Below are 14,945 nucleotides of genomic sequence, written 5' to 3'. Positions count from 1 at the left end.
TGCTGTCTCTAAAGGTGGGGGCCTTATGTTCCAGCGAGGCGTCTTTGGGAACCTGGGGAAGCTGGAGACAATGATGTCAGTGTGTTACGGCCGGACAGACAAGCTGGTATTCTCTGGAGCCGCCACGGGGGACATATACGTCTGGAAGGAGCCCGTGCTGCTGAAGACCATCAAGGCCCACGACGGACCTGTGTTCGCCATGTACTCCCTGGACAAGGTATTCTACTGGGTGTCAGCCCTGTCTGATAACAACAGACTGTTGGTCAACTAGTTTTCACTAACCTTATAATAAGATCAACATCTGGAAGAGCTCTGTATTGTACTCTGCTTTCCCCACACCCACTTGGTGTAAATATTCCATTGTCTTTCTTCCCATTGACTCATAAACGCCCTATAACTGCTCTATGAGGACTTCATATGGAATTGATGTAATGTTGTCCGCTAGAATAATTTCAGAGTGATATTGTTGCTGCTGGCTGTAGTTATGGATGTGTTTAACAATAATTGGCCTGTAGTTGAGGAAGTTATCAATACTGTAGTGCTCTGATGAGGAGCTATGGAGAGACGTGATGTGTTGAGGCATGGTGGTTATTGTGTTTGGGGGCAAACACAGCATCATTAGGCAGCATGATTAAGTCACACATAGATTCCTCATTTTCCTAATTGGCCATTTGCAGCCTGTCATTTGACTGTGTGCAAATACTATGTACACGGGTCCCGTGTGGTTCAGTTGGTAGAGCATGGTGTTTGCAACGCCAGGGTTGTGGGTTCGATTCCCACGGGGGACCAGTATGGAGAAAAAATGTATGAAATGTATGCATTCACTACTGTAAGTCGCTCTGGATAAGAGCATCTGCTAAATGACTAAAATGTGGGGAACAAAATGGCGCCGTAGAGAGAACACGGTGTTTCAGCGAGCTCACGCGGTATTCGTAAATTTATATTCTTTCATTAATCTCCTAGCTTGAAAAAGTGGTAGAATTGGCTAAATAAGTTACCCTACAATGAGTCTTGGCGACTATTTCTCAAAAATCTCCGACAACATGCCCAACAGAGCTACTAAGAAGTCGACCAAAACCGCCATCCATGTAGATGTGCAGGAGGAGCTAGCTAACGTTAGCGAATCTAACAGCATTACAGATCCAGGCACAATGGACCTGGTGATTCAAAGGATGACGGATAACATTACTAAAGTGATCGATGTTAAGATAAGAACGGTCCTGGAAGCAATAGCAGGCCATTCAGCTGAACTACAGAGGGTTGTCAAACGTGTTGATGAGGCGGAAGGAAGAATTGCTACTGTGGAAACTTCAACTACATCCATGGACACTAAGATAAAAGCACTTGAGAAACAGGTGCGCGAAATGGCGGAGCACATTGACGACTTGGATAATCGAGGACGCAGATGCAATATACGTGTTGTGGGACTCCCGGAAAATTCTGAAGGGACACGTTCAGTAAAATTTTTTGAGGAATGGATCCCTGGCTACCTACAAATGGACACTAAGGCTGGTCGGGTGAAGCTAGACAGAGCACATCGCTCTCAAGCACCGATACCTGGTCCCAATCAGCGCCCACGACCAGTGGTTATAAAGTTCCACAACTTTACCGACAAGCAGCGCGTCATGGATGCGGCTAGAAACATCGGTTCTGATGGTAGTCAACGTAAAGGTCCAAAGGTCTCATTCTTCAATGATTATTCCACAGCAGTTGTACGAAGGCGCAAAGCGTTTGATGAGGTGAAGGCCCGACTCAAGAGAATGAAGATCGACTACGCACTGCTGTACCCGGCCACATTGAAGATTATGGTCAACGGATCGCCTAAAAAACTCTACACATCTGAAGAGGCTGCTGCGTTTATTGACTCTCTCGGGTAAATAACCTTAAGCTGCACCTCCGCAGCATTGGATAACGTCTTATTTTATTTTTAATCTGATCATGAAACAGGGGTGTAAGTTCTCATGTGCTCCTGTTCAGTGACATTCGTATTGTTATTATTTTTCTTGCTAAAGTAACTGCCGCCTTAGCTCAGACTGAGATATGTGTGAACCTATATTGGTGCCCAGGCTTGGTTTTAGGTGGAATAGCCTCAATCTTCTATTGATTTTAATTTCCACATATATAAAGGATGAGGCTATTGAGTGGCAATGCGGACTTAAGAGTCTACATTGGAGAGTTGAAATCCCCTGCATGTTAGCTAGTGGGAAAACCCCCTTTTGGATCTTTTCATGTTTAATTTTTGGGTTTAGTATAGTTCGAGTTCAGGGTTCATATCGTTTGTTTACGCTCAGTGAGATAGAGGAGAGTTCAACACATGGAAAAAGGTACCACCCCATTTTTACAGTAGGATTCAGTCTGGATATTGAATGGTCAAAGCGCAATGGCAGGTAACAGATTACGTATATGTACATGGAACATTAGAGGGAGCCATAACCCCATTAAAAGGAAGAAGATACTGTCCTTTTTGAAAAAAGAAAATATTGATATTGCCCTATTACAAGAAACTCATTTGAATGATAAGGAGCATCTGAAATTACAACAAGGGGGGTATGGTCAAGTGTTTTTCTCATCATTTACATCCAGAAGTAGAGGTGTAGCAATTCTTGTGAAAAAGAACCTACCACTTAAGGTCTTGAAGTGTGTGAAAGATAAATTGGGTCGCTTTGTTATAATTAATGGTACTTTACAAGGGCAGAGCATTTCCATAATGAATATTTACTTCCCCCCTGCCCACCCCCCTGACTTCCTCACTAAGGTATTTCTAGACTTTTCAGAATTAAACTCAGACACTGCAGTGGTTGGAGGAGATTTTAACTGTTTGTTGAACCCCCTTATTGATAAGCTTCCCAGTGGTATAGCCTCACTCTCTCCTCAAGCTAAGTCACTTACGGCTATTTGTGACGATCTGGGGTATGCTGATGTTTGGAGAGCTTTTCATCCCTCCAACAGAGAGTTCACTTTTTTCTCTGCACCTCATGGATGTCAGACTAGAATAGATTACTTTTTTATGCCCAGGACGTCACTGCAGTCGGTTTTATCCGCTAGGATAGGAAGCATAGTCATATCTGATCATGCGGAGGTGATCCTGGACATAAAACTCAACGGGGCATTCAATCAGTCAAGACACTGGAGGTTGAATACAACCATTCTTAAAGACCATACATTCACATCATATTTTATTACAGAGTTTAAGGCATTTTTCTCTATTAACTCTCAATCAACAGATAACCCCTCACTCCTTTGGGAAACCTGTAAGGCGTACGCCAGGGGTCTGATTATGTCATACGCAGCCACTAAGAGGCGGAAAAAGCGTGAAAAGCAAAAAACACTAGAGGGTGAATTAGGAACTAAAGAGAAGGACTACATTGAAACTCCCACTCCTGCCCTATTAAAGGAAATATCAGTCATTAGATCAACGTTGGACTCCCTCCTAACACAGGACGCTGAAAAGAAAATTAGATTTGTCAAGCAAAAGCTATATGAACATGGCGATAAGCCAGGAAAGTACTTGGCGTACCTAGCTAAAAAGAGAGCTGACTCACAGTCAATTGCAGCTATTACTGATTCTGATGGCAATCATTTATATGAAAATAAATTGATAAATGACTCATTTAAGAAATTCTATGCAAATCTTTATGCCTCAGAACTGCCAAATGACGCAGCCAAGTTAATGGAGAACTTCTTTTCTAAGATTGAGCTCCCTACTATCTCCGAAGAACAGAGGTCTCTCCTTAATGCCCCTATTACCGAGGAAGAGATATTGTCCGCAATTAAGAATCTGCAAAATGGTAAGGCCCCAGGACCGGACGGGTTTTGTAGTGAGTTCTATAAAGAATTCCATGGCCTGATCCTTGAGCCATTGCGTGATATGTTTAACCACTCATTTTCAAATGACCAGCTCCCCCAAACGCTGCGAGAAGCCAACATATCACTTATTCTCAAAAAGGGAAAATGCCCGGAGTCTTGTTCCTCGTACAGACCAATTTCCCTTCTGAATGTGGATAGAAAATTGCTTTCTAAAATTCTAGCCACAAGATTAGAGGACTCACTGCCGCTAATTGTGAAAGGAGACCAAACTGGCTTCATTAAGGGACGTAGGTCATGTAACAATGTCAGACGGCTTCTTAATGTAATTGAAGTCTACCAACGAAGTGCTATGGATGGTCTTGTGCTCTCCCTAGATGCTGAGAAAGCATTTGATCGTGTGGAGTGGTCTTACCTATTCTTTGCTCTAAATAAATTCGGACTGGGGGACAACTTTATAAAATGGGTGAAAGTTTTATATGATGACCCTCAGGCTGCTGTCCTTACTAATGGACTACGGTCAAATAGCTTCCCTATACACAGAGGTACCAGACAGGGCTGTCCTTTGTCCCCCCTCCTATTCGCACTTGTTATGGAACCACTGGCCGAGGCCATCAGGGCAACGCCTGCTATACAGGGGCTGCTCATTGGCGATGTTCACCATAAAATAAGCTTGTATGCTGATGATGTCCTGATATTCATTTCTAATCCTGAGACTTCAATCACATCTCTTATTAATATTATTGAGTTATTCAGCGAATTCTCAGGCTACAAGATTAACCTCACTAAATCAGAGGCTATGCCACTTGGTAACCTTCACTCTGTACCTAATACTTCTCCCCCCTTCCCTTTTAAATGGTCTCCCTCAGGTTTTACGTATCTGGGTATATCTGTAACTCCTAAATTCCAACAAATGTACAAAGCCAATTTTGTTCCCTTGTTCGACACAATAAGACAGGATCTGGAGCGCTGGAACTCTCTTCCGATTTCATGGTTGGGTAGAATATCCCTCTTGAAAATGAACATTTTACCTAGGCTACTCTACCCAATCCAAATGATCCCAGTATTACTCTCCAATAAGGTAATAAAGGATGTAAATGGATGGCTAAGTTCCTTTATATGGAGTAAACGCAAGCCAAGACTTAAGATGGCAATATTGCAGCTGCCAAATTCTATGGGTGGCTTGGATCTGCCCAATATCAGGTTCTATCAGTGGTGTGCCCACCTATGTTATATTTCAGACTGGATCACAAACGATGACTCCTCTATTTGGTTAGACATTGAGACTTCTCTTTCAAAATACCCTTTACAGGATCTTCTGTTTTTCACAAGTTTCAAGTCTGTAAAAGATCATTGTAACAACCCCATTACACTTAACACACTCAAAGTATGGAAGTCAGTTCAACGTTTCCTGGGAAGGTCCAAACTAACCTCTGCTCTTACCCCAATTCTTAACAACCCAGATTTTGCTCCAGGATTGCTGGATGCTGGCTTTAACGTTTGGCTTAATAAGGGCATACGCAGACTAAATGACTTATTTGCAGATAAGATTTTATTGTCATTTGAGCAGATGGTCGAGAAATATCAACTCCCAAAGCAGGACTTTTTCCGTTTCCTACAAGTAAGGCATTATATTCTGAAGAGCACCACCTTAATTGGCAACCCTGATATGTCTGTCATTGAAAGAATGCTTTTTTTCCCACAAAGGAAAATGTCTGTAAGTCTGCTTTATGATGCTTTAAGGTCCTTTTCCGCTGTCGATACACAGAGGGTGAAACAAGTGTGGGAGAAAGAACTGTCTGTTACTATTGATGAAGAGATGTGGGAGGACATTTGGAAATATGCAAAAACAATATCTATATGTAATCGTACTAGAGCAATTCAATTAAGAATAATACACAGATTGCATATATCCCCAAATCGCAGACATGCTTTTAGCCCCTCTTCCTCCTCTCCTCAATGTCTTAAATGTAAAACTGATACAGGCACCCTAACACATTGTTTATGGTCATGTACCAAAATACAAAGATATTGGTCTGGTGTTCTGCAAGAAATTGAAAAGATCCTAGGGGTCGATCTAGAATTGGACCCAGTCTCTCTACTGTTAGGTCTACCTAGTAGGCATGTAACTTCTGTGGGTAAGAGGAGGCTTTACAACATCCTCACCTTCGCAGCAAGGAAAAACATACTTTTACAGTGGATTAGTGATAAGGTTCCCTCTATTAAAGATTGGCATAAGATACTATTTGAATGGGTACCGCTGGAATATCTGACATGTACATTGCATTCTAAGACAGATCAGTTCTACAAAGTATGGGAACCTTACCTAAATTACCTAGAACCTGAAGTGTCAGCTATTATGCTGCAAGGATTCTCTTAGAATGGTGATCTATGTATTTCAGAATTACACTGTACGTTCCATGTGGGGAACTCAACTTCTTGGTTTAAACTGAGCTCTTTATTTTCATGTATTTTATTTTTTTTGTATTTTATTTATTTATTATTATTATAATTTTTTTTTTTTTTTTTTTTCTCTGTTCATGTTTGATTAAATGTATGTATTAAGAGACGCAATGGGGGGGATGGGGTGAGAGAAGCGCTGAGCGGGGAGAGGAAAATGGTGGGTGTGTATGTATGTGTGTGGGTGTGTGTGTGTGTGTGTGTGGGTGCATGCATACATACGGATATGTGTAAGTGAGTGCGTTTTTTTTTTGCCTTGTCCTTGTTGTTGTATCTCTTAATATAGGTGAAAATTGTGAAACTCCAATAAAAATACTGTTACAAAAAAAAAATGACTAAAATGTAAAATGTAGTCTTAATGACCGATGGAAACCTTGGTGTGTATTGCATCATGCATCTCCCTCCTGATGCTGAGATTGGATTGTCTCCCATGAACTTCTGTTCTGTGGAAAATCATTATATCGCTATTTACTGTTACTAATGAAGACTGGCGTGATTATAAGCAGTCAATCCTATCTCATGGCTTCAGTCCATGATAGTGTTTTTAATTAAACATCTTCTAGTGTTTTCTCCCTCTCGTACAAATAGATTGTCTATTTATTTGCAATCTCTTCAAGTAGAGACGCCTTAGATCAAAACAAAATATTATAGTCTCATTAGATGTAACATTTATGTGATGCTGTTTCCAAAAACTTTCATCAGAGAAGCAGTCTTAAGGAGGATGTGGGAGGGCTTTCCTGGGGGAGACCGCCGCTGAATTCCTGATGTGTTGTTGCTGCTGCTTCAGATCTTTGACAGGCCCTGTCTGGTAGTAGAAGTCATTGCAATTCCCAACTGCTTCTGTGTCTTGTGAAAGATGTCAGAGACAGACAATGTTTTTTATTTGTCTTCCCTCCATCCATACCTTCCCCCTGCACTTCCTCATCCAACACTTCCTTCTCAGTTTCAAGACAAACTGACCCCCTACCATCCTTCAGCGGTTCAGACAGACCTCTTGACAAGCTGTCAGGCGGAACATTAGCGTCGGTCAGAGCCCCTGTCTCATCCGGCCCTCATCACTGTTAGTGTTCCTCAGTGGGGTTGTCAGTGGTGGAGTACCTTGGGTGACGTCCCTCTGCTGTTGTTCCCTCCAGGGCTTTGTGACAGGTGGGAAGGATGGAGTGGTGGAGCTGTGGGACGACATGTTTGAGAGGTGCCTGAAGACATACGCTATCAAGAGAGCAGCCCTCTCCCCGGGATCTAAAGGTAGGAAACCACATGTTTGACTCCTTTTTATTTATTCCATTCCAGCCATTACTATGAGCCTGTCCTCCTATAGCGCCTCCTCCCACCAGCCCCCATAACACTCCCTACAGTAACTGACAGTCAACCAAAGTCTTTGACAGATACAGAAACACTATCTGAGAAGTACTGTAATTCTCTCTTAAAGGCAAGCTCTGACCCTGTAAAACACATACCTGTATCAGGAAGCGTAATGTGTTTGAAATTTGACCATAAACACTCAATAGATACTCTAGCCATCATTGAGCACTCTATCCTCCTCTAGTCAGTGCTGCCATCTCGTGGCCTCATGTGAAAATGCAAAGAATGGTACTTCAAATCAAATCAAATGTATTTATATAGCCCTTCTTAGATCAGCTGATATCTCAAAGTGCTGTACAGAAACCCAGCCTAAAACCCCAAACAGCAAGCAATGCAGGTGTAGAAGCATGGTAGTGCTTCTATCTGCTGCTATTGATCTGGGAGGATTTCACTGCTACGACTGTACTTAGCCTTTACAGTGCTATTTGTGTGTGTCCCCCAGGTCTGCTCTTGGAGGACAACCCCTCCATTCGTGCCATAACTCTGGGACACGGACACATCCTGGTGGGAACCAAGAATGGAGAAATACTTGAAATCGACAAGAGTGGACCCATGACCCTGCTAGTCCAGGTGTGTGTGTGTGTGTGTGTGTGTGTGCGTGTGTGTGTGTGTGTGTGTGTGTGTGTGTGTGTGTGTGTGTGTGTGTGTGTGTGTGTGTGTGTGTGTGTGTGTGTGTGTGTGTGTGTGTGTGTGTGTGTGTGTGTGTGTGTGTGTGTGTGTGTGTGTGTGTGTGTGTGTGTGTGCGCGCTCAGCTGAAACACCTAGAGTGGGGTGTTTTTCCATTTCAGCTTATTTTTCCCAATTTGGGTTGGAGGACACATTTTTACATCAGCATCCTGCAGTGAAACAGCAGCCTTCAGGTGTTGCCTGTTCTCTACTGACTGTTTCTTGATGTGTTGGCTTGTTACTCAGGCTATTTGATGTGTTGGCTTGTTACTCAGGCTACTTGATGTGTTGGCTTGTTACTCAGGCTACTTGATGTGTTGGCTTGTTACTCAGGCTTCTTGATGTGTTGGCTTGTTACTCAGGCTACTTGATGTGTTGGCTTGTTACTCAGGCTACTTGATGTGTTGGCTTGTTACTCAGGCTACTTGATGTGTTGGCTTGTTACTCAGGCTTCTTGATGTGTTGGCTTGTTACTCAGGCTACTTGATGTGTTGGCTTGTTACTCAGGCTACTTGATGTGTTGGCTTGTTACTCAGGCTACTTGATGTGTTGGCTTGTTACTCAGGCTTCTTGATGTGTTGGCTTGTTACTCAGGCTTCTTGATGTGTTGGCTTGTTACTCAGGCTACTTGATGTGTTGGCTTGTTACTCAGGCTACTTGATGTGTTGGCTTGTTACTCAGGCTTCTTGATGTGTTGGCTTGTTACTCAGGCTACTTGATGTGTTGGCTTGTTACTCAGGCTACTTGATGTGTTGGCTTGTTACTCAGGCTACTTGATGTGTTGGCTTGTTACTCAGGCTACTTGATGTGTTGGCTTGTTACTCAGGCTACTTGATGTGTTGGCTTGTTACTCAGGCTACTTGATGTGTTGGCTTGTTACTCAGGCTACTTGATGTGTTGGCTTGTTACTCAGGCTACTTGATGTGTTGGCTTGTTACTCAGGCTACTTGATGTGTTGGCTTGTTACTCAGGCTACTTGATGTGTTGGCTTGTTACTCAGGCTACTTGATGTGTTGGCTTGTTACTCAGGCTTCTTGATGTGTTGGCTTGTTACTCAGGCTTCTTGATGTGTTGGCTTGTTACTCAGGCTACTTGATGTGTTGGCTTGTTACTCAGGCTTCTTGATGTGTTGGCTTATTCCTCACTTCCTCTATACTCCTACTCAGGGACTGCAGTCGGAAATAAATCATTGGTTATCCGAGGCAACCTTTTCTATCTGACAGTCTGCTGCTTGGTTGGCTCTGAAAAGCTCTGTGTTCCCTCTTGATTAACCGGAATAGTCCATAGCTTAATATCTCAACACCTTCCTTATTATTGTTTTTCTTGGCTGTGTCACAAGGCTTGTGTATGGGCTCTGTGGTGCTGCTGCGTACATGGCAGTTACAGTAGTTGGTATGATGAGTGTGTGTACGTGTGTGTGTGTGCGTGCGTGCGTGCGTGTCTATGCTTCCTTGCGTGCATGTGTGGTTCTGACTGTCAGTACATTGCTGTGGTAGTTCCCTCTTATGGGTGCAGAGCAGCCCTTACAGCTCAGTCAGAGCCTCCACGACTCCTTAGCAGTCAGGTACCCTTGCTCTGTTGCCATGGTGAACAGACCTGATGGGGATGGGTTATGAAGGATCGGTATGGAAGTGTTCTTGGGTAAAATCGCTGCTGCTATCTGGGATGCGATGGATTGGGGCTTTTGTTTAGCCTCTCACTCAAATTCCACATCAATATGAGCACAATGTATCATTCTGAGAAAAAAGAGTGAATGATTTTGTGGGTGACAGGTGTGTCAAATGGATTAGGTGTAATGGTTCAGGGCATGTCAACTGTGACTGACTAACAGTTGCGTGTCCGTCTATTGCTATGGTTACAGGGTCACATGGACGGCGAGGTGTGGGGTCTTGCTGCTCACCCCCTGCTTCCCATATGTGCCACAGTGAGTGATGACAAAACTCTGCGAATATGGGAGCTCTTCACTAACCACCGCATGGTGGCAGTTCGCAAACTTAAAAAAGGTACTGCTGAATGTTGATATCTTCCTCGACTAATGAGTCATTAACTCCCATCATCATCAACAAAACATACAGATGTAGGATCGTAATTTGAGCAAGTTTGCTACAGCAGGAAAATAACTCTGCAGCAACAGGAAATGTGGATTATAATTAAAATACATTTTTTTGTAGGGGTTGATACATTTTTTGTAAGGGCAAATCAAGTCTGAAATGTCAGTGAAAATTACAAACTTTAGAAGCCTTCTAAAATTCAAATACACTCCAAGTTTGCATTTCCTGGTTTGCAGTAAAATTCTCAGCAACAAAAGAAGGATCAAATTAAGATCCTACATCTGTAAGGCACCCTAGTGTAACCTTCTGTGTCTGTCAGTCTATGTCTGTATCTACATTTTGGAAGTGTTTAACTCTGTGTGTGTGTGTGTGTGTGTGTGTGTGTGTGTGTGTGTGTGTGTGTGTGTGTGTGTGTGTGTGTGTGTGTGTGTGTGTGTGTGAGGTGGAAGATGCTGTGCCTTCTCCCCTGATGGGAAAGCCTTAGCGGTGGGCCTCAACGATGGTAGTTTCCTGGTGGTGAACTCTGACACCCTGGAGGACCTGGTGTCCTTCCATCACAGGAAGGAGTCTATCTCTGACGTCAGGTTTTCACAAGGTAACCTTTGACATAGACTCTGTACTATCAGCCGACTGGATCACTTATGACTGATATGTTCATTCACTGCTGTTTGTATTTCATAACACTGATAATACGCATGAGTATTTCATTAGTAAGGTTAATTTGAGTTCAACAGTTCCTAATATACACTCTTTGAAAAAAGGGTTCCAAAATGGTTATTCGGCTGTCCTCATAGGAGAACCCTTTTTGATTCCATGTAGAACCCTTTTTTGGTTCCAGATAGAACCCTCTGTGAAAAGGGTTCAACCTGGAACCAAAAGGCTTCTACTTGGCACCAAAAAGCGTTCTCCAAAGGGTTCTCCTATGGGAACAGCCGAATAACCCTTTTAGGTTCTAGATAGCACCTTTTTTCTAAGAGTGTATGCAGTGAGGTTTCACTGAATAGCATTATCGCCCACCTGGCTGAGGTGTTGATCACTGTTTCTATGGCTTCCTTAGACGCTGGTAAATACCTCGCTGTGGCCTCGCATGATAACTTTGTGGATATCTACAATGTGCTGTCCAGTAAGAGGGTGGGAATCTGTAAAGGAGCTTCAAGCTATATCACTCACATAGACTGGGACTCTCGTGGTGAGTTTATGGTGTAATTGCAAGAGAAGCATGAATTCTCCTAAGTAGTCCGTAGATACAAGTTCTATTTTGTCCTTGGATCCTGAGAAAGTAAAAACATTTTCTGTAGGTAAATTGCTGCAAGTAAATTCAGGTGCCAAAGAGCAATTATTCTTCGAAGCTCCAAGAGGGAAGAGACAAACCATAACAAATTCTGAGGTAAGAGACCCAACTGAGATTGTCATTTTTCTCAGCTAGAATCAAATATTAATGGACACTCCATGAAAGCAGGATGCAGTGTTTAACACACTGTGTGTGTGTGTGTGTGTGTGTGTGTGTGTGTGTGTGTGTGTGTGTGTGTGTGTGTGTGTGTGTTCCTGTTTCCGCCTGTCAGATAGAGAAGATGGAGTGGGCTACCTGGACGTGTGTCCTGGGCCCCACCTGTGAGGGGATCTGGCCCACCCACAGTGACATCACAGATGTCAACGCCGCCTCGCTCACCAAAGACAAGAAGCTGCTTGCCACCGGAGACGACTTTGGCTTCCTCAAGCTCTTCAGCTATCCAACCAGGGTGCGACAGCTCAGTACACAGGCACTAGTGTTCATTTACATTTTACTCACCTAAACTGAAATGGAATTGATCCCAACGCTGGTACATGTCTCAGTTGTTGACTCAAGTTGAATGTTGTGTCTTGGTTCAACTTGGTTCAATGTTGTCTCTTGTTTCAACTTGGTTCAATGTTGTCTATTGGTTCAACTTGGTTCAATGTTGTCTATTGGTTCAACTTGGTTCAATGTTGTCTATTGGTTCAACTTGGTTCAATGTTGTCTATTGGTTCAACTTGGTTCAATGTTGTCTATTGGTTCAACTTGGTTCAATGTTGTCTATTGGTTCAACTTGGTTCAATGTTGTCTATTGGTTCAACTTGGTTCAATGTTGTCTATTGGTTCAACTTGGTTCAATATTGTCTCTTTGTTCAACTTGGTTCAATGTTGTCTATTGGTTCAACTTGGTTCAATGTTGTCTATTGGTTCAACTTGGTTCAATATTGTCTCTTTGTTCAACTTGGTTCAATGTTGTCTATTGGTTCAACTTGGTTCAATGTTGTCTATTGGTTCAACTTGGTTCAATGTTGTCTATTGGTTCAACTTGGTTCAATATTGTCTCTTTGTTCAACTTGGCACTGTCTGCTCCCCCCTCAGGGTCAATATGCCCGCTTCAAGAAGTACGTGGGCCACAGTGCCCATATAACCAACGTGCGATGGGCACAAGATGACTCCACGCTACTGACGCTGGGCGGAGCTGACACAGCATTGATGATTTGGAGCCTGGAGAGAACCGGAGAGGGTCACAGGGAGAACCCTGTGGACAGCGAGGAGTCAGACGATGACATTGAGGAGGACGGAGGTAAACGGCAGCCTTTAGACTACTGATCCATACAGTACAATACTACTATATACAGTAGTGCTTGTGGGCGGAAGGTAGCCTAGTGGTTAGAATGTTGGGCCAGTAACTGAAAGGTCACCGGTTCAAACACCCAAGCCAACAAAGTGAAAAATCTGTCTGTGCCCTTGGGCAAGGCATTTAACGCTGTAGTACTATGTCTGACCCTGTAAAAAAGCACATTTCACTGCAACTATCCTGTGTAAGTGACAATAAAACATAAATATTACTTTTTTTATATACACATTCTTACAACTCTCTCACATTCTACTCTCAGAACTCCCATACAACATTCTCAACAGACACACACAAAGCTATCCTGATCAAATACTACTTTTTACACACTGCTCTAATTGGCGAGTCTCTTCCTGTGTGCGTGTCTGTAGGGTATGACAGTGATGTGGCAAGGGAGAACAGCATCAACTACACCACTAAGATCTATGCTGTTAGCATCCGGGGTATGTGTGGCATCAAACCTCACCAGCAACTGAAGGAGGTGTCAGCAGAGGAAAGGTACACCCCCACACTTCTGTCTCTGTCCACGTTTCCCTTCTCTAATGGCTGAACTGTACAGATTCTGTTTTGGGACTGGTAGTTGTCACTCAGTGATAGAGCTTAAACATTAGTGTCTTGGCCCCTGACTATTGTGTTGTGTGTAGATTTAAAACAATTTAAAGTCTGAGGCAGTGACAATAAAAAATGCCCAAGTTTTATCTGTTATGTTAGGCCTCAAAAGACTGTTAAAGTCTTGATCCTAATCAGGCTGCCATCAGCTTCCAACACCATTTGACTGTCTACACAGGAATGCTTATAGTCCTCTGGTGTCAGAAACAGGAAATGTACCTGTCTACCAGTACACATCTATATGAGTATAATTCATATCTACAGTATTTATACCTTTTGTAAAGCCTCAGAGGTGGTCATTGTAGGGTTGACATGGGTATAGAGTTTGATCTTGCTTTTTTATGATACAGAGTGAGTTGACTTTTTCAGTGCTTAGCTGACAGCATTTGAAGTTTTAAGGGAAGACTGCGTGGGGTTTGTTTTCATGTTAGACTATTTAAAATGAAGTATGAGGCCTGATTTAGTTTGATAGGTAAAGAGTAGTCTATAATGTCTATCTGTACTACTTGCATTAAAAAACAAGACATTATATGCTCATAGAAAGATCTTTATCCCCAGTTCTATGTTATTTCTTTCTGCACTTTATGAGTGTACACGTGTGCTTTATGTGTCCTCTCTCTAATACGCTCTCTCTATTCACCTCTGTTGCTATGATACTGTGGATTGTCCTGGGCATGCATTGTGGATGTAGCCCATTGATATCGTATGCCGTGTGCATGTTTTATGTGTGATCCATCTGCGGATTGTTGGGTGTACGTGTTTGGGTCGTAGTCTGTGTGGTGTTACAGTATGAGATGGCATGTTCTTGTGCCTTGTGAAGGAATCTTGTCAAAGTATTGCACAATATTATGTGCATGTGTAGCAGGTGTGCTCTCTTGAGCTTCTGTGTGATATCTGTTGCTATGATACCGATATGTTGTGTATACAGTACCTATACAGTATCATTGGTATGATCTCAGTTGCTTTGAGACTGTATAGAGTATTGCCACATCAGTGGTTCCACCATCAATATCAATGACTTATTCAGCTATGTGCAGCTAGGGGAAGTCAAAATATACTGTGGAAATAGCATGTAAAGCCCGAGGAGACAATGATTGATTTTTGTCAGAGCCAAAGGTTGCGTTGCCACAAATTGTATTTTAAGCCATAAAATGTGCATTATTTACCATGACGCTCCCCACTATTTTCCATTATTGTCACATATAGCAGTGCTGTTATGTATGGAAGACTTTGACTTTGTCCATTCTCTTTCATATAATGTGTAGAATAACATTTACCCAATTATACAGCATCACAGAATGACAGGAAACATGAAATAGTTACAGAACATGAACCAGTGAAAAACCTATCATATGCTATCTGGGGG

The 14,945-nt window shown here is 42.7% G+C and overlaps 1 protein-coding gene across 2 annotated transcripts in view; it reads left to right on the top strand.

The window, feature by feature from the left end:
* The window catches only part of LOC106577113 (echinoderm microtubule-associated protein-like 6), a 158,527-nt gene that overhangs the window by 91,448 nt on the left and 52,134 nt on the right, over positions 1 to 14,945 (top strand). For both annotated transcript variants that reach the window (XM_014154859.3, XM_082964859.1), the window contains exons 18-27: positions 15 to 217; positions 7,398 to 7,509; positions 8,069 to 8,196; positions 10,154 to 10,295; positions 10,786 to 10,938; positions 11,401 to 11,532; positions 11,642 to 11,730; positions 11,906 to 12,082; positions 12,715 to 12,919; positions 13,342 to 13,468. In XM_014154859.3, the coding sequence (XP_014010334.1) occupies positions 15 to 217; positions 7,398 to 7,509; positions 8,069 to 8,196; positions 10,154 to 10,295; positions 10,786 to 10,938; positions 11,401 to 11,532; positions 11,642 to 11,730; positions 11,906 to 12,082; positions 12,715 to 12,919; positions 13,342 to 13,468 (1,468 nt within the window). The remainder of the gene's footprint in view (positions 1 to 14; positions 218 to 7,397; positions 7,510 to 8,068; positions 8,197 to 10,153; positions 10,296 to 10,785; positions 10,939 to 11,400; positions 11,533 to 11,641; positions 11,731 to 11,905; positions 12,083 to 12,714; positions 12,920 to 13,341; positions 13,469 to 14,945) is intronic.

The sequence above is a fragment of the Salmo salar genome, chromosome 18 (genome assembly GCF_965601325.2).
Source record: "Salmo salar chromosome 18, fSalSal1, whole genome shotgun sequence".
Taxonomy (NCBI): domain Eukaryota; kingdom Metazoa; phylum Chordata; class Actinopteri; order Salmoniformes; family Salmonidae; genus Salmo; species Salmo salar.
This window is presented reverse-complemented; position numbering and strand designations above follow the sequence as displayed.